This window comes from Peromyscus eremicus, chromosome 4, assembly GCF_949786415.1.
Source record: "Peromyscus eremicus chromosome 4, PerEre_H2_v1, whole genome shotgun sequence".
Lineage (NCBI taxonomy): Eukaryota > Metazoa > Chordata > Mammalia > Rodentia > Cricetidae > Peromyscus > Peromyscus eremicus.
Window position 1 is genome coordinate 116,558,732 of NC_081419.1, and position 24,721 is coordinate 116,583,452.

The 24,721-nt window shown below is 41.0% G+C and overlaps 1 protein-coding gene across 2 annotated transcripts in view; it reads right to left on the bottom strand.

Moving 5' to 3' along the window:
* Kif16b (kinesin family member 16B) overlaps positions 1 to 24,721 on the bottom strand; it is a 279,683-nt gene that overhangs the window by 72,346 nt on the left and 182,616 nt on the right. For both annotated transcript variants that reach the window (XM_059261536.1, XM_059261535.1), the window contains 4 exons: positions 21,677 to 21,829; positions 18,329 to 18,425; positions 16,793 to 16,843; positions 5,337 to 5,459 (listed from right to left, as the gene is read on the bottom strand). In XM_059261536.1, coding sequence (XP_059117519.1) covers positions 5,337 to 5,459; positions 16,793 to 16,843; positions 18,329 to 18,425; positions 21,677 to 21,829 — 424 coding nt within the window. The remainder of the gene's footprint in view (positions 1 to 5,336; positions 5,460 to 16,792; positions 16,844 to 18,328; positions 18,426 to 21,676; positions 21,830 to 24,721) is intronic.

The following is a 24,721-nucleotide window of genomic DNA, read 5'->3' on the forward strand; positions in this document are numbered from 1 at the left end:
AAACCTCTAGGAGGCCTGCAACAGAGGGGACAGTGACATCTGGGAAAAAACCTGACCAAGTCGTGGCATGGTAGCAGAATGGACCCTGGGTTATGGTGAGAACAGACTGCAAAAGGCCATTCTAGAAAAAAGTGAGACGGTGACTTACAGGACTAACAGAAATTCAAGAAACAAAATGACCAAACATCTACAGCATCGGCTCATTTCTTTATACTACTGTGTTGACATGTCCATTAAAATACCAGGACTTTCAGATGTCATTATTTCTAAGACAAATGAGTGTGGCATCCTCCCCCGTTAGCCTTAACTACAGATTTCCCTGGCTGCTGTTTTGCATCCTGCTGAAATGTAATGTTAAAGTTAAATTTCACCCACTCTGATCCCAGCTAATGGAAAATGGCAAGCATGATTCAAGGTCATTGATTTTCTGTATCAATCACTAAAAAGCTTTGAAAGAGTTTGGGGTGACAGTTGGAGTCTAGGGGTTGGCATTACTGAGGCAACTGTGATTGGGGCAAGTAGGGACCTTATAGATACACATTCCTGACCAGCAGGTGACATCCTACTCAGAGAGGAGCCAGGCTGGACCACCTTCAATCTCCTGCCCTCTCTATGATACCTGCCAGCTAGAGATTCTTATTTATGTATCTGCGGATCCAGCCACAGGAGGATGCACTTTTAGGACTCCTTGAAAGGGTAACTCCAATGAAACAGAACTAACACTCTGACCCAGCGTTCCTAGTCATGTGCCCTCCAAAGATAAGTAATGAGTGTGGGGTACATCATGGATAGGACAACTTCATACATTCTTTAAGTGATTCTTTTTTTTTTTCCGAGACAGGGTTTCTCTGGTGTTTTGGTGCCTGTCCTGGATCTCACTTTGCAGACCAGGCTGGCCTTGAACTCATAGAGATTCACCTGGCTCTGCCTCCCAAGTGCTGGGATTAAAGGTGTGCGCCACCACTGCCCCATACATTCTTGTAGCAGGAATCTTAAAAGTTCTTATTAATAAAATCAAACCTGAGCCAGGTATTGGATTGAACACTGGAAGATCAGAGAGACAGAACAAGCCACAGCTAACCTCACCTGGCCATCTTCTCAGCTGGTCTTGTTTCCTCAGACTGGAAGCTTCTGTGTCCTCATCCCAATGGCTCTCAGCTGAACTACTGGTCGAAATCCTGAACGCTTAACCAGCCAAATGCTTCTAGTTCCTGGTCTTCACACCTTATATATCTTGCCTTTCTGCCATCACTCCCTGGGATTAAAGGCTCACTTCTTGGGATTAAAGGCATGTGTCACCATGCCTGGCTGTTTCCAATGTGGCCTTGAACTCACAGAGATCCAGAGGGATTTCTGTCTCTGGAATGCTAGGATTAAAGGTGTGAGTGCCACCATTTTCTAGCCTTTGTATCTAGTGGCTGTCTGATCTCTGACCCCAGATAAATTTATTAGGGTGCACAATATTTTGGGGAACACACTACCACCACACATTCTCAGGAAAGCAGCAGTAAGAGAAAGGAATACACCAAATTGAGTATGACCACACAGTGAGCTGCTCTTCATCAAAAGAGCCAATGACATCGACCACCTCTTGGGATGAAGCTCCAAAAGCAGGCCCTGTCAAAGCAGTCAGACCCAGAAGGTAATATGGCTCATGGAGTCCCTCCCACAGTGTGCACATCTTGCTTCATATACACGAAGCCTCCACAAAGTGGCCTGAAGAAATTAAATAAGATCAAAACCCAAACATACTACTTACCGATTCTCAGCTTTCCCACAAAACAAGCTTGGCTTGGTCCTCCCAAATAAAGCAGGTAAAAAATAGTTCATTTGAATGAAATCAATTCTAGTTTAATGAAAAGCTCTATTGTTATTTTAAAAACCAATAATGGAAACTTCCTTGGGACACATAGGAGTTGTGATGAGGAGCACTTGGACATCCCCTAACCTTCTCTGTATACCAGCACACCCTTCACTAATTCACTTTACAGTGTACTCCAGTGGGAGGTACTAGATTTTAACAGACTATCAAATCCTACCTGGTGCAGGGTGGGTGGAACTGGCTGGAGGTGGATGGATAGAGGAGGGTAAAAGGAGGATGCTGGGACCCAAGCCTTGCATGGCTCAAGCATTCACACACCTAGACTCATAGGCTGCTCTCACCAACTGCACAGGGGGTCTTTACTTCTTATTTGATGGATGTGGCATAATGAGTCCTTTTTATAATTGCCATCTTCTCAGGTGTTCAAGTCAAGATGTGTAGTGGGTGGGCCTTGGGTATTTGCATATCTTTGAAATGGTATGTGAAATGTGATCAAGACCCTGAGAGCTTGCCATGCACACGTAGCCCTAGAGGGCCTTGAATACCATTGGAGGATAGAGGTGGAAATGAAAACAAACTTTGAAAAAGAAGCAGTGATGATTTTCTAAAGTATAAACCATAATAATTTATCTATGCACACAAATACCAAATTTTTCCTATAAAAGCCTAAAACTAAAGAGAATTGTCTTTTATCAAAAATCAGATCAATAGTCTTTGCTTTTTTGAAGCCACGTGGCTCGCCAAGATAATTTAATAGGAGCACAATATCATCAGATGTGAGACTAGACTAGATAATATGGCATGTGCATGACATATTCAAATAACTGACAGAAAAAGTTAGGAACTTTGAAAGAGTTCTAAATAGTAACTTGGTTTAACATAAGATCTTCAATGTAAAGTTTTATAAAGAAAAATTCAAAATCATTTTTAAAGACTTTGGTATTTATGTTTTTTTTTCTCTCATAAGCAGCCACAGAATAATACCTTCCCAATAAAAAAAAGTCTACAAAGATTTTAGCAACAAGTGTAAGATAGCTGAGGTTATGTTCCAATAGTGGCAACAGGTACATTTATTTTCTGTGAGTTTTCTTTATGCATCAGGATACAGCAGGGAACACCTAATCAAAAAGAAAGCAATCAAAACCCCAAGCCTCATAAAGACATAAGTGCACATGAACATCACTTAGGGGCTCAAAGGCAGCATCCCATGCATTCCTAAGCCTGTCTGTTTTTGTTTAATTTTAACAACAAATACACATAGCACTGAGGGAGCATCAGACACCGAGGTAAGTTAGAAATACAAGGTCATCTATGCCTCACAACAACCCAGTCAGTTGGGTTTTATTGTCCACATTACACAGGTGATAGAGCCTGAGGTTCCAAAATTTCTGTAGGACACTGACATACCCAGAGCTACTCCAGGGGCTGTGCCTTTGCCTGCAGCTTCTCTGTTCTTGCTTTGTTTGGAGAGGGGCAGCAGAATCATAAGACATTCCTTCCTAGTTCTAGGTCCTGCTCCCAGCGGGTCAGCGTGAACAGCCCAGTGCTGCTGAGCCTACTTCAAGTTCTGAAGGAGGCAGAACTACTGCTGCCTTTTAGCTGGCTTTGTATGGGTTTGGATTACATACACTGAAGTAAAGCAGGATCCTGAGAGGCCCCCTGTGGTCCTCTGCTCTCTCTAACTTTCTCTGGCAGTTGCATCTTCACAGTTTGGGCCAGATCTGCATACCAACTGGGCTACTATCTAGTTATAAGTTTGATCTAAATTAACCCAGTTATTTAAAAAGTAGTCTTCTTTACTAGAGTTTTATATATGGTGTCAATAGATGGTTAAACTTTATTAATATGTTCATCAATTAAAAAAAAGCATGGACATGGACCAACTAAAAGCAGTGCATGTTTTCACTTATGTAACTTCTAGACTTCGGTGAATTATAATTCTGAGCAAGGGAAAGCCAGATCAGAATACAAAACATGGAAACAATACAAACAGCCTTGAAGTTATTTTTGTATATGTGTATGACATTACACATGTTAAAGAAGAGAACGCTATATAGTCTCACAAACATACACAGTATGGAATGGTGAGAAAAATGCAGAGGATTTGAGCAGGAATTGGGCATTATTGGCTCAGAGGTAGTAAGAAGTAATACAGAACAAAGACACACTTTAGCACTTCAGTACACCACCACAAAAGCCATTCAAGAAAGCTAAAAACCACCAACATACTGGCACCATGTTGTTCCAACCCAAACCTCAAATATATAAATCATGGCCTGTTTGCATGGTTTAGTAAAGAAAAACTCAGTACCTAGAAACAAGCATTTAAAACCTCGATTGATAAGAAATTATTTATATTGTTTCTCTGGGAAGACTGAAAACTGTGTGCCTGATAGGAGGGACCTCTCAGAGCACAGGGGCTCCCTCAGGGCACCTCAGGGGCAAGGTAGGTGGCAAGGCCAGTCTCACCCCCTCTTCCCCACCTGCCTCCTTCCTCAAGAGTTCCAGCCTGCAGACTCTGCAGGAGCTCCCTCTGATGTACAGACAAGCTTCCCTGATGTACTGACCCTTGGAGACCACTTACTGCTGCTTTCCCTCATTTTGCCAAGAAGAAACTGAGGCTCTGAGAAGATAAAAAACTGTCTAGGTGATTAAGCAAACCACAACAGAATCAAAGTCTATAGAACTCAGTGTCCAGATTCCCAGGCCAGTGTTTATCTGAACCAAACTACTTTCAAGGCCACCCTTATGCATCAACACACCAATACTGCAGAGGACTTCATTACATTAATATCTTTGCCCATCCTTGAATGAAAATGTGATTAATTGGGAATTCACTGAGGAGGAGAGGATGGCAGCCAGCAACATTTAACTAAGTGTTATGAGTCAATGGAAATAAATTAAAAAATAAGATGAAGTCATTATTTTGGAAAGCCCATCTCTTCCTTAAAAGTCATATAAATAAAATACCTAAAACAGGTTAAGAAAGCTTCTAATTAATAGAACACACACACACACACACACACACACACCCCACAGCAATAGTGATAACTTGACACAAGACTTCACATGAAATAATATTCTTACAACATAGATATTACTGTTTTTAAAGATGAAACAAATTGAGCCTAAGCCCATGCATTGGGTAGGGTTATCAACTGTTCTGTTTTATCCTTGTGTGTGTGTGTTTGTGTCTGGGCACTCGCATGTGCAATGACTGAATGCCGATTTTCTGGAGCTAAAACCAGGAAAACACTGAGATCCTGGGATGGCTGGGATGACACCCTCTGCCTTGCCAGCAGGGTTGTGTGTATTTCTGCCTCCTGACATAATCCTATCTTTATAGGTCACCCCTGCCCCACCATGTGCCAAAGTCTAGCATTTCACAGATTGGATTAAAGAAGTATATGACCAATGTCTTACAAAATAACATTCATAAGTGATTTCATACACACAGGAAGCAGTGCACAGCTTCCAACCTCTGTTCTTCTAGAAGGACGAAGAAGGATCTTACCTTGACTTCAAACTCGAAGTGTTCATCCTTCCCTTGACCACACAGGACATAGCGGGGAATACTAATCTTAATGGGGTCCTTCAGGTCGTCTGGATTTGCTCCCAAAGAACGAGAATACATCCGCTATCAGAGGCACATCAGACAAGGAGGACAAAGAGAATGTAGCGTCACTGTGCTGTGGCCAATACCCTGCTTGCGCAGAAGAGACAAAACGCATCTCGAGTAGAGAAAAGAGTGTGAAACCAGTCGAGTTTATTTAGAGAAATGATGCTTTCTTTGGAAAAGACATGCTAAGCCTCTCTCCTAACAAAAGACCATTTCTGTAGGTATACCACTCCAGAAAGTTAGGGCAAAGACACTTCAAAATGTTATTAGGCTTTGAAGTTCCTTCCAATTTATAAGATCAAGTAAAAATAGGGACAGATTACACTTTCTAACTTAAAAAAAAAAAAGTGTCTTTTTTTGCAAAGTCTTTATCAACTAAACATTTTTTTTCCTCCACATATCTGACTGCTGTTTATAAAGCTGTAAAACCTGGAGATTTTGTTCAAATTCAATGCATCTTTAACATTTGCCCATTTTTATAAAGAAGTCACTGCAGTGTAAAAATCTGTGTAAACGACAATTAAGACAAATCCTAAGTATTTTCCTTAGGCTCCACTTGATTGATAATTGATTTGGCTGACAAGCATTTATGTTCTGGGTGGCAGGAAGCCAGAGGGGTCAGAGGAAGATGCAGTATAAAAAATTAATTTTCAAAATGAATTCTTGAGTATAAACAGGAGGAAATCTCCGGATATTCATAATTTACACTAACCTGGAGCTTTAGAAAACATAAAACAATATGGTTTTGAAGTGGTAGCAGTAAAAAAATAATTTATTAGATCCACATTTATAGTTACACTTGCAGAATACATACCATACCATATACTGTGGGGGTGCTAACCAGTTTTCATAAATTAATCCTATCAGTCTTCATGATGTCCCATGAGGGACTAACCATTATGAACTCTACGAAACGAGAAGGGGGGCAACCTCACTCTAGGAGGCAAGTGGCTGATAGCCCAGGGTACGAACATCACACAAGTACATTATTCCAATATTCAATATTAAAGTGAGGCCTTCCATCTAAGATAAACGGGGCTAATGAGTACATCACACATGCACAGATTAAGGTGTTGGAAACTCCATAAATATGCAATAAAATTAATTTTTTTGACCAAAAAGAAACCAGTGGTTAATATATGACCCATTCACCAGGGACAAAGGGGGATCTGGGGTCAAGGCAGGTACTCACAGGTTTGGCGCTACCTGGCTGCCTCTGTGACAACTCAGACCCCTGGGTGTCACAGAGATGGACAATTTGTGACTTGTAGCTTCTAATCTAGCTGACAGAGTCAATATTCAGCACTGTTTGAAGTTACCAAAGCCTTTTTACAGCATCATGGTTTTTCCCTGGTGGTTGGTCACCCACAACAAGAGTCACTGTTTGCCACATGGCATATCTAATTAGCTGTCATTGATGTCAAAAAACCCAATATGGAAATGCTTAGAGGTGCTTTTCAATGTGAGCTCTGCTAATCACCTCAATTCACTGACAGTCCATGCCCAAATTACTTTAAATACAGACCTTATCTGACATGTTATATGTATATAATTTTAAAGATGGAAAGGGAAAAAATGAATTGGTCTATTTATAAGGACATGTTTAATGATAAACAATAGCTCTCACATACATATATCAATATTAAGCCTCAAGGTTCCTACTTTGTTTTCCTCGATCCCCTCTATGTCACATATAGCACCTAAACTTTCCAAATCAAGGAATCTTATCTCTTCTACAGACACAAAATGATGTCTTATGATCATCTGTGTCTATGTGTAGACTTGGAGCTATAGGGTGAGAAATATGCTGGTCACAAACTTGGGGGCAGATAGGAACTGCTATTGTGGAATTCCAAGCAGTAACTAACAATTGCTAATACTGCTGGCAAGGAGGTTGGCCCCTGCTTACTCTACTATAGCACTTAGCTTTCTTTGTTTTCTAGTTCAGCTTCAAAATGACATACAACTGAAACCTTGAGTCTGGCAACACAGTCTATCCTATGTCTACTTACATTTTTCCTATCTAAGAATGCAGTTGCGAAATCAATTTCTAATGCAAGCAAGGTAGCTTAAGGCTCAGGTCAGACATCCTCTAAGAGAAACTAAAAGAAAACAACAACAAACCCTCTGCCTTTGACAATGTTCCGGGGTGTCTGAATTGAGTGGGGATGCATTATGTGGATTTGCTGGATCTTAAATATCTGTACAGCTCACATCAACTTAGAGCCCTGTGCTGGCTTGTTTTTATGTCAACTTAATACAAGCTAAGGTCATCCAAGAAGAAGGAATCTTTATCAAGAAAATCCCCTAAGCGTATACATTGGGCCTGTGGGCAAGCATCTGGTGTATCTGATTGATCATTGATGTGGGAGGGCCCAGCTCACTGTGAGCAGTGCCACCAACTGAGCTGATGGTCCTGGGTACCATAAGAAAGCAGGCTGATCAAGTCACAGAAAGCAAGCCAGTAAGCAGCACTCCTCCATGGCCTCTGCCTCTAGATTCCGGCCCTCTCTGAGTTCCTGCCCTAACGTCCCTGAACAATGGACTACAAGTTTTAAGATGAAATAAATCTTTTCCTCCCCAAGCTGCTTTTGTTCACGGTGCTCACTCATCACAGTAACAGAAACTCTAAGACAGGCAGCCTTCTCACACCTAGCCCTGTATGTGGACCTTAATCAATGGTTTCTGACATTCAACCAGGATGAGACATTGAAGCTCAGCAGATCCTTTGCTGGGAAGAAAGACATTCTTCTCCTCATTTCTCAGCATGCTGGAGATAGAAATATTGCGAGGATATTGCTATCACCCCTGAATACAGTTTAATTGGCTACAGTTTCAGTCTCACTGTTTTCATATGAAACAAATTATTAATGAACATATAGAAATAAACCACAACAGAAGTGAATAAGAGTCTATGACCACACCGCCCTGTATGCACCTGATCTCGGTACGGCAGGGATCTGAAGATGTCTGAACAAATGTGTAATATACAGAGAAAATAAAAAATGAACAGGTTTCCACCAAGTCATTGCTGCAGGGTAGTTTTTTTTAATTCCTATGAGAAATGTAAAATTCTCAGATACAGTTGTGAAAGGTTCTTAACATTCCCCTAAAAATATGTTAGTCTTAGGCAGTAAGAAAAACCAATATAATGTCTCATAAATGTACTCTTGATTTGTATGTGGCTGTATTTTGAATATCTGGTTTTACCCTAGACATGGGAATATACGCTGAGTCACATCACATGACACGGTTTATGAGTGCTTTTAAGTAGAATGGCATTGTTTATTTTGGAATCAGTCACTCTTCCTGCAGGGGACAAGACTTCCAGACTCAACAAGGACGCCAGTGAGGGACACATCCGAGAAAGACACAGAGAGACACAAAGGCCTCCTGCTAGAAAACAGCGAATTCAACATGGGTCAATACGCAAGACGTGACAAGAACCTTAAAGTGTACTGTAGAATGGCTCCACTTAGAAATAAAAAATCAGGAATAAGCAGGTAATCAGTAACTTGGATTACATGTCTACACATAAGAGATATTATATTTAAAAATTAAATAAAATATTTTTCTGGATTAATGAAATATTACCTTGTGTGTGCACATAATATTCTTAAGAAATTGTGGCTAAAACATTGTAGCTAGATCCTCAGCCAAAAGGCATAAGTAGAACTCAGGCTGAACTGTGAATACTTAGATTAGAATTTTCTCTTCCCACTCAGGCTGTCTCCTTCAAAAGAACCATACTGAGGAAGTGAACAGGAAGTGGCATTGGTATCTATACAGCTCACTGTGGGCTATGTGAGGGCACTGAGTGGCCTAATTCTACAGGGAGTCATCAACACCCTCCTAATCACCAATTATGTACCAGATGGTTAAATTCAGTTCACGCTTGACCATGACAAGGTCAGCCCTAAGAACTGTCATCTAATCTCCTGGAGCCCATAACAAAGCTTTGCTTAAAAACACAGGCAGATCAGGGGTTTTGTTTTTGTTTTTTCCCCTTTTAAATTAGATTAAACTCTGTTCTAATTTAAGTCAGAATTACCAATTCTCCTCCATTCCCAGCATAGCATACAATTTAATTCTTCCTTTTCTAAAACTGCACATTCCAGGGTGATAGTTCTAGTTGGAGCTATTACACATCAGTCATCTTGTTATATCTTGTTATGCCCCAGCAACTTGAAAAAAGGGGCCAGGCAGACCAATCTGTTACATTGTTGAAAAGGAGGCAGGTCATCAGGAATTGGAAATAAAGAGTGTGAACAGGGAGAGAGTAAGAGTATGACAAATGGCCAAAAAATGGCCAAAGCAGGTTTACATTCACTCTAGGAGAAGCCTCCCTGTGCCAGGAAGGATCTTGTATTAATACCATACTGTCTATAAAGCTTAGGAGACATGGCTCATTCAGACTTTGCTAAGCTATGTGAATGGCATGCTCTAGCAATCATTTCTTGGTTCAAATCCTCAAATGTGAAGTGAAAAATGACAACAGATTCAACTTTCTAAGATAAAGGAACAACATATGGACAATAGCTTCACAGTTTGAAAGCCACAGTGCACAAGGTAGTTAGAATTCTTGTTACCATTGTAATCTACTTTGGTAATAAAGAGTTTTAACAAACAAGGGCCAGAGTAATGGTATACAATAGAAACTGGTTCCTTTCAATCAACTAGAGCATTCGGTTACCTTCCTTACCAAGGAGGTTTCAAAAATGACAAAGGTGCCTCCTGAACAGACTGGACGGCAATGGTTTGGAAGCTGCTGCTCACGAAGAGTGGAAGCACTGAAAACTGTCGGAGGAGAATGCCGAGGAGAGCAGGCAGAGAGAGCACCAGCCACTCTAAGGCTGTGATACAATGCAACTTGCAAAATCCGCTTGCTTTGTTCCATTTCAGATAGCGCTCTGACTAGGCAGACGGAAGATGGAGAATATTACAGGCAATCATACCAACAGAGGCCAGCGTGGCTGTTCTTGGATGCTTCCATCACCTCCATGATGGTAACAATTCCTGTAGTACAGAGCTCAAAATGAGGCATGTGTGGCACATAAGTCTAGCTCAGACAGATCTGTAGGCTTCAGTAGAGTCACTTCCATTGGCTTGCGAATCAGCAGTGACAAATAAAAGCCCTTTGTCTTTCCTATACCACTGAAATGCCAAGAGTTGTTTGGTAGTTGGCAGCAGACGATGGATAGAACAATTTTTACAACAAACACTTTGAAGAATGAAGATGCCTAAGCTACATATTGTAGACTGTACAACAACATTAGTAAAATGACTTCACTGGAAACTATACAATCCAATAAAACAGCCTGGCCATCAATGAACCATTAATAAAAGAGGTTCAAATCTATTTATCATATATGGCATCTATGAAAAAAGAAATGTAAGAGACATTTAGCATAATTATTACTGTTGGAAGGCTTAAGTGTGCCCTTCCAAAGGGAAAGATGAGTATTTTCTAAGAACTCAGACTGTAGTGACAAACTGCTTCAAGATGTTTTTCAACAAAATCTAAATAAATCCATTCTGCCAAGTACAAGTCTCAAACAGGCAGTTGTGAGCAAGATGCATTTTAATCAAATTCAGATGAAATTACCTTTTCAAGTTCTCAAAGAGGTATTGTCTAGAATATATCAGTGAGTCCCACAATGCAAGTGTTTATGCTTCTATTCCAACAATTCAAAACGCCAGAGAACCAAGTACATAAACCCTTTTTCTTGACCTTGAAACTGCCTACAACTGAGCTGTTACATTGGCTGCATACATTTTATAGACTTATACCTCTTCTAATGCAGGAGGGGGTGTCAGAGGGTGGGAACTATTGAAAAAGGAAGCCATAGTGGACAATGGAGCAAGTCTACAGGCTTCTGGTATATTACAATAATGTTGATTCCTACTATATAGAGCATATCAATCAAACTCTCACTCCCATGAACCATATTTTATGTCAAGGTACAAAGCATACCTAAGTGAGAGATGTGACAAGCACAGGTACAAGAAGACTCTGGAGATGAGTCCATTATGTGGTGAGATCTGAACAGAACAACATTACATTTTGACCTCTTTGAACCATACAGCAACTCAGAATGTGGGGACAAATATCATGATTTTACATAATGCTTATATTTATTTTATGCTCCATATAATAAAAAACCCTAAAGGTCATTATTTGTAGCATGGTAGAATAATAGAAGTCTGTCTATTTGAGGTGGACAGTCTCTGTTAAAATGACAGATTGTTTTTGTATTGCTGCTTATTCCTGACCATCATATCCCTCTGCTGGAACCTTTAATTTTACTCTCAGTTCTACACGACTGTTAATTCTGTTTTTTTTTTTTTCCCCCAAAATATATGTCAAAAGAGTGGCAGGACTATTTAAGAAAAAGTAATGTAAATTATATTAACTGAAAAATGAGAATTAGGAGAAATGGTATTGATGAGCTATTAGACGGTTATAATGGTACATTTCAGGGTATTTTTCCCCCCAAGATAGATGGTGACCTAGCTAAAGTCAGGAGCAATCAGTGGTAGCAATTTTCCCACTGTTCTCTATATAGTTAAAAGCCTTTGGGTGTAAGGCAATGAGGTATGAGTCCATCAGGGGAGGGGTGTTTTGGAAGTGACAAAAGCACACTCCATCCCAAAATAAGAGAAATCAATTGCCTGGAAAACAAAAAGCCTGCCATTGGTCCACAGAAAACAAGGTTGCTAGGTCACAACACATTCTGCAGTTCTGTGTTTTCCTGTTCACTTCCCCAGAGTCTACACAGAGCAAAACAGATGGAAATGTAGAAACGCTTCAATAGCCTGTCACTCTCTGCTGGCAAGTCTGACGAAAAGCAGTTGGTAAGTTTCTGGGTGGGTTAGGTTTTGACTCATCCCTATCATCAGTTAGTAGCAGAAATAAAGGGCCCACATTATGTTTCACATTAGCCGAAAATGTGACCAGAACAGAAGGACCCTTCAAGGCCAAAGCTAAAATGAGTGGTTTAATGAAATGAGAGACTCACTCAACTGCCCAGTGTGCTGAGCCTGGGCCCAGCTAAGAGAGGAAGGTGAGCATATGGAGAAAGGAGGTTCCTCCCCCAACTAGCTTCTGAGACTTTGGAATTTAGTGGACATATATCCAAGAGAAAGGAGAATGGCAAAGTAACTGGATGGTATAAATTAACTCCAAACGTGTTTTCCGATTGCTCATAAGATTGCCACACAGAAGTAAAGGAAGAACATAGCAAGCATGGATAGTTGTAAATCTACCTCAGGCCAGTAAATACCTGTCTTAGAGGACCTGAGTGACGCTGGTCAAGGGGCAGGAAGAATGGAAGACACAGCAGAGTACTGAATGTCACTTGGATGACATTGGGCAACCATGTATTTGACAAGACAGCAGAAATAATCCACAAAAACGTTACAACAAGACAAAGAGCCCCTCTAGGATAAAAACGCAAAAGTTCAGAGAAAGAAAGAGAATATGGTAAAGGTTATGTGTGGGGGTTGGGCTGGCGAAGTTAAAGGTAGCAGTGATGTGCTCTGCCTCACAGCTGTGTTACTCATGGCCAGCATGGAAGGTGTCAGTGAAGGTCACTGCCAGACTGGGCACCTTTCCAGGCAGCACAAATTAGTCCACTGGATGCCAGCAGGCACCACCAGATCCCAAGCCACCACATCACAAACAGACACTAAGCCACGCAGTCAGAATGCTTTAATCACTTCATCAATAATTGGGTAGATCCAAATTTACAGTCTTAGTTTCAAGACAATAAAGCAGGTGGCAACAAGGATAATTTTCCAGTTCTCTGCTATAAGCTATTTTCATTTTGCTTTATTCAAAATATTTATACTTCCAATTTTAGAGTCCTGCTTCATTCCCATTCAATTAACTACACTGAGATATTCATATTTTCATAATGTTCATTTTATCAAAGGTCTAAAAGAAAATGCCCTGTATCTTTAAAAGTTTAGAGTCTTCTTAAGTATGAGATCAGCCAAAGAGCCTCATCATGAGAATTGAAAGTGAGTTTCCAGACATCAAGTTCCTCATTCTGCCCATCCTGAAGACACAACGCAGTAAGCATCTGGGTGCTTGAGGCACCTTGACCCTGTTCAAATAGACCACTTCCTGTGTTCAAAGTAAGCCTATGTTTCCTGACAAAGACCAGCTCTATCGTTGACATTTTGTCCTTCTCGGGAACAATGACACATCTGAATTCACTCAGAGCTTGACACCTGATCACGTCAAATCGCCCGTGTGGAGGAAGTTTGTTTAGAGAGTGAGTGTGGGGGTAAAACACACGGTCCTCCCTCAAGAGTGCCATGTGGGTGTTCAGAAGGATGAATGATGGGCAGGGGGTGCAACTGGCTTCACTCTCCAATCTGACTGTGGTATAGAGCAGTAACCGAACTTCAGCCAGAGAAGGAACACTGGCCTCCATATTTCCATGAAGAAAGTAAACCATATCAACCAAGGTTGTCTGGAAATTGGAAGACAACTGAACTCCATTTGCCAAAGCTAGAGTGGGGAGTTTTGCTTCCAAATCAAGAGAAAGCTGAACCAGATCCTGCTGGAGCAAAGGGTGACTTGTGTGGGCAGCAGCTTCAGACTCAGCCATCAGCACACCCAGGAGGTCCTGGCAGAGCTGTTGAGAGAGGCTCTTGTTGTAAGTTAGCACAGTAAGCAAGAGGTCCTGTGTGGAGCCCAGGAGTCTAATGCTCTGCCCACCAAAGCCGACCTGAATCTCCTGCAGTGCAGAGAGAGGGAGAACATGAAAGATGCTCATGGAGGCTGAGCAATTATCTAATAGGACCAGAGCATACAGAGTTGAAGGCAGCAGGAGCAAGCATGCAGCTTGGGGGTCAGGCTGGGTGCAGTTAGCAACTGCGAGCCAGTAAATGCCTTTGACTGCCTTCACTATGCCCAAAGGCTCTGGCAGAGAACAGGTCATGTGCTCAAGGAGGTCTGTGAGAGGGTACTCTTGAAGCCTCAGCATTTGCTCTGGGAATGATACAAGGGTCTGCTTAAACACTGTGATCTTCCCAGCATCTTCATAATCAAGACAGAAAACTGAATTTGGCCAGGAATCTGGTGAGCCTGTAGATGTGAAGGCCAAGTCTGTGTAAGGTGCTGTGCCCTTGGCTGACCTTGGGCTCCCTCCATCTTCACTGCTGAGGCTGCCAATCTGAGTTTCAGAAAGAGGAAGAGGCTCTGATGGCACCATGAGTGACCTCACAGGCAGGTGCAGGGATAAGCGCTCCAATAAAGGCAGGCCTCTGATGAAGGTTGTCACTTGGGAGGCCAGCCCACCTGAGTCACACATACTCCCCACATACTTGGCTTGGTTCATTACTTTCGTGCCAGCCTGTATCAGGTGACCACTGGTGTCTTTATACAGGTCTGAGAACTTGTGGTAAAAATACCCCAGCCCCTTCTTTGCTTCTGTCCTGATATTGACTAGTGATGCTGGAAAGCGAGTGTTTTCTGCATCTACCTCTTTCTCATTTTGTTGCTCACAACACAATGTGGAGGCCGATGTGCTCTGAGGAGAGCTGCCAGTGGGATGCTCCTTTTGAGAAACGCTTTCAGAGAGAACAAAGCACTGCACCCTGCTCTGCATCGCTTGCTGGCTTCCTCTGTCTACTGGCGCTTGCTGGGACATGTGTTGCAGCAATGTCCAGCTGGACTCCATTCCCCAGCATTGTTTCTCTCCATGAGTCATCAGCTCACTGCCATTTTCTGATTCCCTCTGAGAATTCTGTGCATCTCTAGTGTTGCTTCCATTACGGAGGGTGATTTCAGGTGGATGAACACATTTTAGTTCAAGGTGGCCAGAGCTCCTAAGGTAACAGAGTCTGTCACCACTGTTCTTCAGCACCTCAGGCCCTGAGGACAGAACCATCCTCTCTTGGGAGGCCATGGAGAAAGCTGTGGGGAGTGAGGTGTTCTGTGACATAGGATGGCTCCAGTGGATGCTCAGATCCACTTCACTCTCTTCTTCTCTAAGGATGCTGGAAGAGTCAGTGTCATCTTTGGACAGAAGTGGCATAACACACCGTGCAGACCAAGGCGGCCTTTTCTGTTTAGGATGTCAAAAGAGGTTGAAATGGGAGTGTGCTTTGACTCTCTACCATTCTTTTGCACATGGAGGGTCACACATCCATTGGTTTCATTGGAGTGGATTAGTTGAGAGGTAAGATAGAAAGCCCAAGTCATTTGTGTTGATTGATATATGATTTAAGAACAGATGATTGATTCATATATAGAACATCAATTTCCATCTTGCACAGTCCAACAAATCACTTGGTATTTTGATAGAAACACACTGTGTAGGATTATTCCACAGTATCTATTTCTTGGTCTATGATTGCATTTTCTCTGAAGTACATCCCCAAACGTTTGATTCATTGTTTAAAAGGTCACAGTTAGCTATACCACCATATGTGCAAACATGCCCATCTCTTTTTTAGTTCATTTCATGTGAGTCTTTAATCATCTTCTCCCTAAGTAGAATACCATTGCTGATACCTACAAACCTTTATTAAGGAAGGCTTGCTGCATGCCTGTAATTTGCCTGGTGCCATGGAAACAAAGAAATAAAAGGCAGCTTCTTGTTCGGCCAGAGGTACCCACTGGAAGGATGTCCAGAGGAGGCTAATGTCATTACTGGCTGACTAGCAGGGGGACTGGGTGTGGTTCAAGTGAGTCAAGAAACCATGAACGCCCACCCTTTTGCTCCCTGCTCAGTAATGGACAATAGATATAGTGGGCAGATTTCTACCTAGCAATAAAAAAAACAAAAAAACAAAAAAAAAAAAAAACAAAAAAAAAACAAAAAAACCACTTGGGCTATATGAGAATGACATTCTCTTGGTGGAAGAAAACATGAGTGAATTCTTAACAATTGTATGCTCTAATAGCATCTGTCCACCAGAGAGACAAGATAAGCTGATTGATCAAAGGTTTCCTTTGTACCACTGCCAACTATCTCTCTATAAAATGAACAGGTTTTTTGAAAACATTGAGAAGTTCTCAGTTTCATTTCCAACCTCCCTCTATATCTGATCCTGATTATATAATTCTGCCTTTTAAATGCAGACCAAGGGAAAGGATACTGTTGCTAATGAGAAACCGGGCACAGATACAGGCCATTCAAATAAAGCCAAAGCAGTTTCAGGCCTGCAGGATTCCCTTTAATTTTATGTCTATATAATAGTTTGCCTTCTCTATTAGCCATTAATCTCACTGGGACTTCAAAATTCTAATTATGCAACTAAACATTAAGAAAATTTAATCACACAAGCATGCCATAATTTAAGCAACCCTATCAATCTGAAAAATCGCTACCTACCTCATATTTTAGCTTACGTTGAGTGGTGCCATTGTGAAGTTCCTCATTACTCTGAAAAGAAGAGAAAAGCCTTCATATTAAATTATAGCATGCTCATAGAGGGGAGAAAAAACTGAGTCTATTACAAGTATTTATGAGAACAAAACTCTAAAGAAACATACCTGTCATTCAAATGACAACCTTTCCACAGGATTTACATTCCCAAAGTAAACAAGTCTCTTACTCATTTATTTGCAGGACAGAGATCTGAACCACCAACTGCTAATGTTAAGTTTAAACAGCAAAATTACAATCAAGATTTCCTTAGCCTACAAGTTATGGAATTCAGTAAAATGGTGCCTCAAAAACAGAAACAAAAACAAAAAACTAACAAAACTGCACATACAGGTCCTATATGACTCAGGTGTACTGCTTCTGAGAGTACATCCAAAGTACTCAGAGTCTTCATGGACCAGAGAAACCTACATGGCTATGTTTATGCAGTAAATATGCAAGTTAGGAAATGGGAGAGGTGCCCATCAATGTGTGAATAGATAAAGAAAATGTTATATGTGTGTGTGTGTGTGTGTGTGTGTGTGTGTGTGTGTGGTGTGTTTATATATGTATGTATATGTGTATATATATACATATATGCATATGCACAACAGAGTTTCATTCAGCCATAAAGAAAAGCCAAACTGTGTCAATTATAGGCAAATGGATGGAATGGATCATCACATTATACAAAACAATCTAGATTCAAATAGAGGTATCAAGTCTTTATTCTCAAATGAGCAATTTAGAAAAAAATAAAAACAAAACAAAGACTAAGCCCTATCAGGGCATAAAAACAGAAGAAATGCAAAATTAAAGATGTGGATAGAGATCAAGGGGAGAGAGATGCAAGAGGGTGATGGTGTAATATGTAAAATTATCTTGTATATATGGACAAAAGTATCACAAAAAAACTATTATTTGTAAAATTTATATATGCTAATACAAAAGACATGAACTGTCATTTGATAAAAATAAACTTACAAAAGTATACATCTCAAGTAGAAAAGTATATGTCTACTTGGAATAACTTAAAAAGTAAATTATGTATTATAGAAATTTGTTTTATTTGGGAAGAAAACAGAAAATGTTACATGTAAAATTTTTAGAAATTGGCCAGGCGGTGGTGGCGTACACTTTAATCCCAGCACTCAGGAGGCAGAGGCAAATGGATCTCTGTGAGTTCAAGGCCAGCCTGGTCTACAGAGATAGTCCAGGACAGGCTCCAAAGCTACAGAGAAACCTTGTCTCGAAAAACCAAAAAAAAAAAAAAAAAAAAAAAAAAAAGAAAATTTTTTTAGAAATCAAAGCAAATAAAGAACATGAAGAATCAATGTTTCCTCAGAATTACAAAACTGTAAAATAAGCTACTCTTCAATGAATTCTATCTGAAAACTATTCAGGTCCATCCAATTGACAATGAGTGCCCTTTCTGGAACATTCCACATCTGAATTTGCATTAAGCAGCAGTAATGACTGTATGACCTGTCTCCTTTAGCTCACCTTCATCACATCAGCAGGTGCATGGCTGGCATCACCGATTGCCCTGTGCAAATCATGAAGGCGTCTTTGGACTTCTTCCTCAATGTAAGCACTGATCCTGAAAATGATAGAAATGTGACAGCTTTGAATACATCTAACTGCTACACATGGTCACGATGTATACCTTCAAGATGCCCCATACAATAGGGGTCATTTCATTCCTAAGGCCGCGTATGTACATATACGATGGAACTAGAGACCATCATGTTAAGTCAAATAGTCCAGACTCTGAAAGAGAGGTATGTTTTTTCTCTCATGTGTCCTATTTAGAAAAACAAAAACAAAAAGCAAAGCCTTATCAGGACTTGAAAATCCTGATGTTTGTTTTATTTACTCCATATAAATAAAAATTTGGGATTCCAAACTATTTTCTTCTTTCTAAGAAGTCTGGTACTATGCATTCACTCTCTGGTCTTTCCCCAAGTAAGACAAGATTGCATAAATAAATAAGAAAAAACTGCAATTGAATGGAGAGTAGGCTGTTCCACTGAAACCCTTCCTGAATCTTATTATCAACAGCACACTGCAGGATAAAGACAAATCATAGCCACAGAAGTCAGAGGCTCTGTGCTCACAGATTCCACTGGGTTTCCTCATTTGGAAAAAGAAGACACGAATGATAGTTATTTCTTATGCATAAGGCCATTTATGATGAGTACTAAAAATTGAAAGGAAATGGAAGACATACTCTATGATTAGTAACTGTTCATCTAGAACAGTGTCTTGCATTCTCCCTGGCTATCTCGTAACTCCAACTAGGTTATCTACACGTGGCCATTGAGACCACATCTGAAAGGTTTCTGCCATGTGGATTGCTTGGCACAGGGCCAAAACAGAAAGGGGAGTCAGTAACTATTGCCTTGTAAAGTAGGTGTCAACTAATATCTGGTGCCTCATAGGAAGTATCTTAATCTGTTTAAAATCTCATCATCAGCCTTGACCATCAAAGTGGTATTCAGTGAAGTCTCTGGTCGACCAGAGTTATTCCAGCAGAGGAAACAGAGTCAAGAGGAGTAACAGGATACAAGAGATCTGATAAGAAAAGTGGGAAAACAGGGAGAAGCTCTTCAGGCAAAGTGGAGGGAGGTAACTTCAGAAGAAGGAGGTAGGTAGGTAAAATAACAAGGATGTCTGAAAAAGGCCCACCTAATTATACTATTAATTATTTACCTAAAACAAGCCTATAATAATTTAACTCTGTGTATAAATACACATATAGTTTTAACCAGCATTGCAATATAACCCTAAGGGTGCAACAGTAGCACACATGCCTTGGTGGTAACCAACAGCTCTCAAATTAGACTTAAGACTCATTCAAGAAGAGGGAAATCATGCCTGGTACTGGAAACTCAGCTAACTACCTAGCGATAGTGAAGTCACGATTACTGGAGGAAAATCTACAACCACTAATTTACTAAACTATCATAATCCCTAACTACATTCTAAATATTTGTCCTTATACCCACAAATACATGTAGTCTTCACCTCATCAAGGAAACTTCTCTTTGCAGCAGATTGAGACCGCTATAGAAAACTACAACCAGTCAAAATTCAGAGTTCCACAACTCTGTTTCCCAATAGATAGATCTACCAAACACTCCTGCAGCTAAGGCTCAGGGAATATTTTGGAAGAAATGGGTACAAAGATTCTAAGAGCCAGGGAGTCAGGCAGTTTGGTGTGAGAGTGTGTCTCCTGGTAACATCAAAACCTACACCCATAAAAATCTCACCAACATGAGCTGAACAAGGATGGTACCAATAGACATGCCCAAGTGGATGGGGAAAAGCCCATGAGGCTTCATCCCTACACAAAGAACTATCAGCAACTGAGGAAAGCTGGGAGAAGGAGAGACAGTCTTCTCCAGAAAGGAGCACACCAATTTGTTGTCCAGTGCCAAATAGTCAGTCCTGAAAACATACATACACACAACATTATACAGACTGAACAGGTTATATTTAGGAATATATACGCATATACATGTATGCATAAAATAACAATTAGTGAAAAAGAGGCTATGAATTTGAAGCAGAGCAGGGAGGTATATATGGAAGGGCGTGGAGGGAGGAAGTTAAGAGAGACATATTTTAATTGTAAAATAACTTCCAGTAGCTCAGACTGTCCAAAACAATCATGACTTAAGTATAAGATGGTGTCCTCTAATTCCACAGATGGGTCCATCTGTCTTTCTTCCCTCTCTTTCTCCCTCCCATCCATCCATCCATCCATCCATTCATTCATTCATTTGTATATGTGTATTTGAGTGTCTATACATGTTTATGTGTGGGTGGATGCACATGTGGTAGAGGACAGGGGACAACCTTGGATATTGCCATTTCTCAGGTGTCATTCATTCATTCTTTTTTGAGAAAGGGTCACTTACTGGACTGGAACTTCACAAGTAGGCTAAGGTGGTTGATCAGGGATCCACTCATGTCTGTCTCCTGGGTGTTGGGATTACAAATGTTTCATTACGCCTGGCTTTGTTTTTGGCTTTATTTTTAAATGCTTCCCAGGATCTTGGGTCTGGAGTCTATCAGGCAATCATTTTATCAACTGAGCTATCTTCCCAGCACTAGATGGATTATTTTAAATTAAATTATTTCCATGTTTATGCCTTCATACATTAAATAAATATTTGTAAATATTTGCAAAATCTTATCAGTATTTTGTACTGTTGACCAACAGAGGAGACACTTTTCTAAAATGCTGGGTAAATATAGTAATATTGTATATTACTATGTATCTTTCAGTGTTGAAACTAAAATCATATACAACTGGCTGTGAATCAAGGCCATTTACAAACGACCTCCTCAACCTTATGGACATTTTTAAACTGGTCCCATGGAAAATACAGACCTATACTAAGAGGGAAGGGAGGCTCATGCCATTCTGAACACATTTCAAACACTGAGCTCCTAAATCCAGACTGCAAGGCTGCCCAGTTAGATAATTCCCCCATGGAAAAATTCAATTAATTCTCCAAACTGGTTCTCCCAACCTGGCCTCTGCAGCACTTTGCTCCAGATGAGTTGGTTTCTCTGCATCTTTTCATTCTACCATCTCACACAAACTATTTGAAGCCTGATTTCTTGGATGTGGCTGACCAGTTCATAGGTCCTTGATTCTCTTCACACTATCACTCACCCAGCCTCAGGCCAGGAACCAGCTGACAAAGACAGAGGACATCTCAAGCATAGTATTGCTATTGTGTTTGATAAATCCCTCCAGAGGTAAACTAGCCAATATGGGTACAATAAGTCATTACATAGAATCAAAGCAAAGCATGGCATCAGGTGAATATTGAGTACCTGGCATCCATCAGTGGAGCCAGATGAGGGTTGTCAGCACTGGGTAGCAAGCTGGAAAGAGAAGTCTTTCCCTCTAAGGTCCCATGATGAGGTCTTTGAACACCATCCACCTCACAGATCTTCTGTTTCAGCTGGTAGATATCATGTTCTGACCTAAAAAGATGTGAACCACATAACTCCATTAATTAATAGTATTACAGAACACATTCTCTATAGGGAACTGTTCTAAAAACCCCGGGGGAGCCAGAAAGAACTATAGGTGTCACATACAGAAAAAGGAACAAGGTGAAAATGAGCCATGAGAAGAGACAAGAGTTTCAGGCATCCAAGGCTTAGACTACCTGGCCACTAAGGACAAAAGCACATCTGCTGTGTTGTAATCAAGTCCTTCCTTAGAAGGCACTGCCCAGGATTTTGAATCCCTTAAACCTTGACTCAACAGGAGTTGATTGTGGACTGCATATCAAAGTTCTGTTAAATACTTCTGCTTGACAAGATCTATTGGAAAGTAGTTCTGGGCTGAGTCTTCAAAGGTCACTGGAATTGTGGGCATATGGAGAAAACAGTGGAAGATGCTCCGAGGACAGAAACCAATAACAGCAAAGAAACTATGCCACAAAATCCAGGAAGGCACTTTGGCCAAGACAGAGACAATGGAAAGGGGAGCCAAGGGAGAGAGATCTAAGAAATAAAAGTTGAGTTAGATGAGAAATTAAAATGAGCCACGAATTGTGAAACCAAAAAGCATTGTTGCAGATGACAACTGGTACGTTTTATAAGCTCTGAAATGAAAAGCTGAGCCAGGTGAATCTGAATCCTGAACAGTCAGGCTGAAGGGTCAGGCTTGCTGGCAGATTTAGCCTCAGGAACATAGGACTCAGCAGCTGAAGACCACAGCCCACTCAGTGTGTGAAAACAGACAGTTACTGGATCTGGATTTCTACTTCTCTAGGGATCAAATGAGCTCAACTAATCTCTTTCATTTTTTTAGTCTCCAAAAATCAGAGATCTTAGTGTCAAATGCTGACACATCTTGATGCTGCCAACCCCCTGGTGCTACCATCAGTAACTTGACTTTTTTTTTTTTTTTATCTTGAACACGAAGGCCATGCTCTTAATTCTCAGAGATGTGATTCTGTGGTCAGTAGGGGAAGCACTCATGACTTCCATAGGAGGAAGCTTTCAGTTCAACTCAGGTCTTATTTATCTAATGATTAGGAAAAGTTTCCTGAACATCCATTTGCAGAACATCCAGTATTTTCAGAAGAGGAGAGGGATATAAGGATCTGGGCATGATGGCCCACATCTGTAAATCTGGGAGGTGGAAGCAGATGGGGGTTCATGGTCATCTTCTGCTGTGTAGAAAGTTTGAGGACAGTAAAGGTCACATGAGACCCTATCTCAAAAATACTACCACCACCAACAAATAAGAAGGATGTGAGGGATGACATGGATGGCAAAGAATAAAGGCCTGCTTTCAACAGGGTCTCAGCAATGGCAAGCAGGATGTAAGCAGAAGACAGCATGATCTTCTGATGCCTCTTGGGTTTTCTCACAGGTGTTCTTCCAAGCTAAGATGTTAGAAAATCTGGGCAGAGGTGACTTAGCATGGAGATTTGATTGGGGTCCTAAAGACCCAGTGAGATTTATATAGATATCAAGAGTCAAACAGGACAGTACCTGAAACACATGCTATGTGAAGTACTGGCCTGTCTGTATTTCAGCCACAATACCAGGCCACTAACAGCTGGGCAAGAAATGGACCTAAATGAAGCCCCTAATCTGCCACTTTCTGTGCGTCACTAGCCCTCACTAGTAATATAACCACTATAGGTTAAATATCCTATCTTCTGCCTGGGGGTGGTATCCCTTCTTCATAGGAAGACTCAGGGACAAGACACATGCCATTTTAAACACAATCGAGTTACACGGGATTGTTCCTCATGGGGGGCAGCATGACTACAGTCACCATCATCATTTTTGAGGACTCTGATAATAGAACTGGTCAAACATTGAGTATTAGCAGTTTTCATCTTCTCTCTCCTATGGTGACATGAGGGCTTTCTAGTGGTGCTGCCTGACGCATGCCACTGGGGCAGCTGGAATGAACAGCAATGGAAAGGAAGGCAGTGGCATGACTTCACCAGTTCCTAAGGCACCAGGGAATGAATGAGAAACCACGTCCAGTGCAGTGCTGCCCCACCTGGTGCCATGGGGCTTCAATATCTCAGTTGGTCAATTTCACAAGGGGCCAAGTCAGGACTTGCCACAGGCAGTCCTGGCTTAACTTGAGAAGCCAGAAAGAAAAGAGCAGCAGGAATGTCCGTAGAAAGCTGCTGAAGCACTGCAGGCAAAGCAAAGTGCCCAGAATTCATTGGCCTGAATTAGATAGTAGAGAAGTCTATTTCATCGGCACTCGGGAGGCTAAGTGCCTTCTTGCGAGCTTTCTAGAGGACTGCTGACACCGAGGAATCACTTCCACAGAAATTTCAAAACCATGTCTGCTATTACAGAGTATTAATACTGAATGGCTGGTTGACAAAAGTCAGGGACATCAAGGTAAAAGCTCAGGCTGCCTCTTACTGCACACTGCAGGACACAAATTGGGAGCATGCTCTCCGCTACTTTAAATTTCCTGGGGCTAGAGCTTTGTCCAGCAATTTCATTTACATAACATACCTGCAATCATTTTCTTAAACCTCCGACCTACTTCTCTGAAATAATAACATTATGGTTTTGGTTGTTATTTTGTTTCTGTTTTGCCTGAAGGAATTACCAGAGAGTGACTGTAAATGGAATCCATAGGATAAGCAGATCACTTAAAAGGAAGCTGTCTTGACCTTCTCAGGAAAAATAATGGGTAAGAGATACAGTTAACACTTCTGAGAAGGTCTTGCCTTGTCTCAACCACTGTACCCATGCCTCTGCCAAATGCTAAGTTGGGGTCTTAAGGCTAATAGACAGAGTACTGCTGACTATGGGTACAATAAGACAGAGTTCCAGGTCCTCCCACACGGGCTTCAGTTAAGAACTATGAACAGAGGC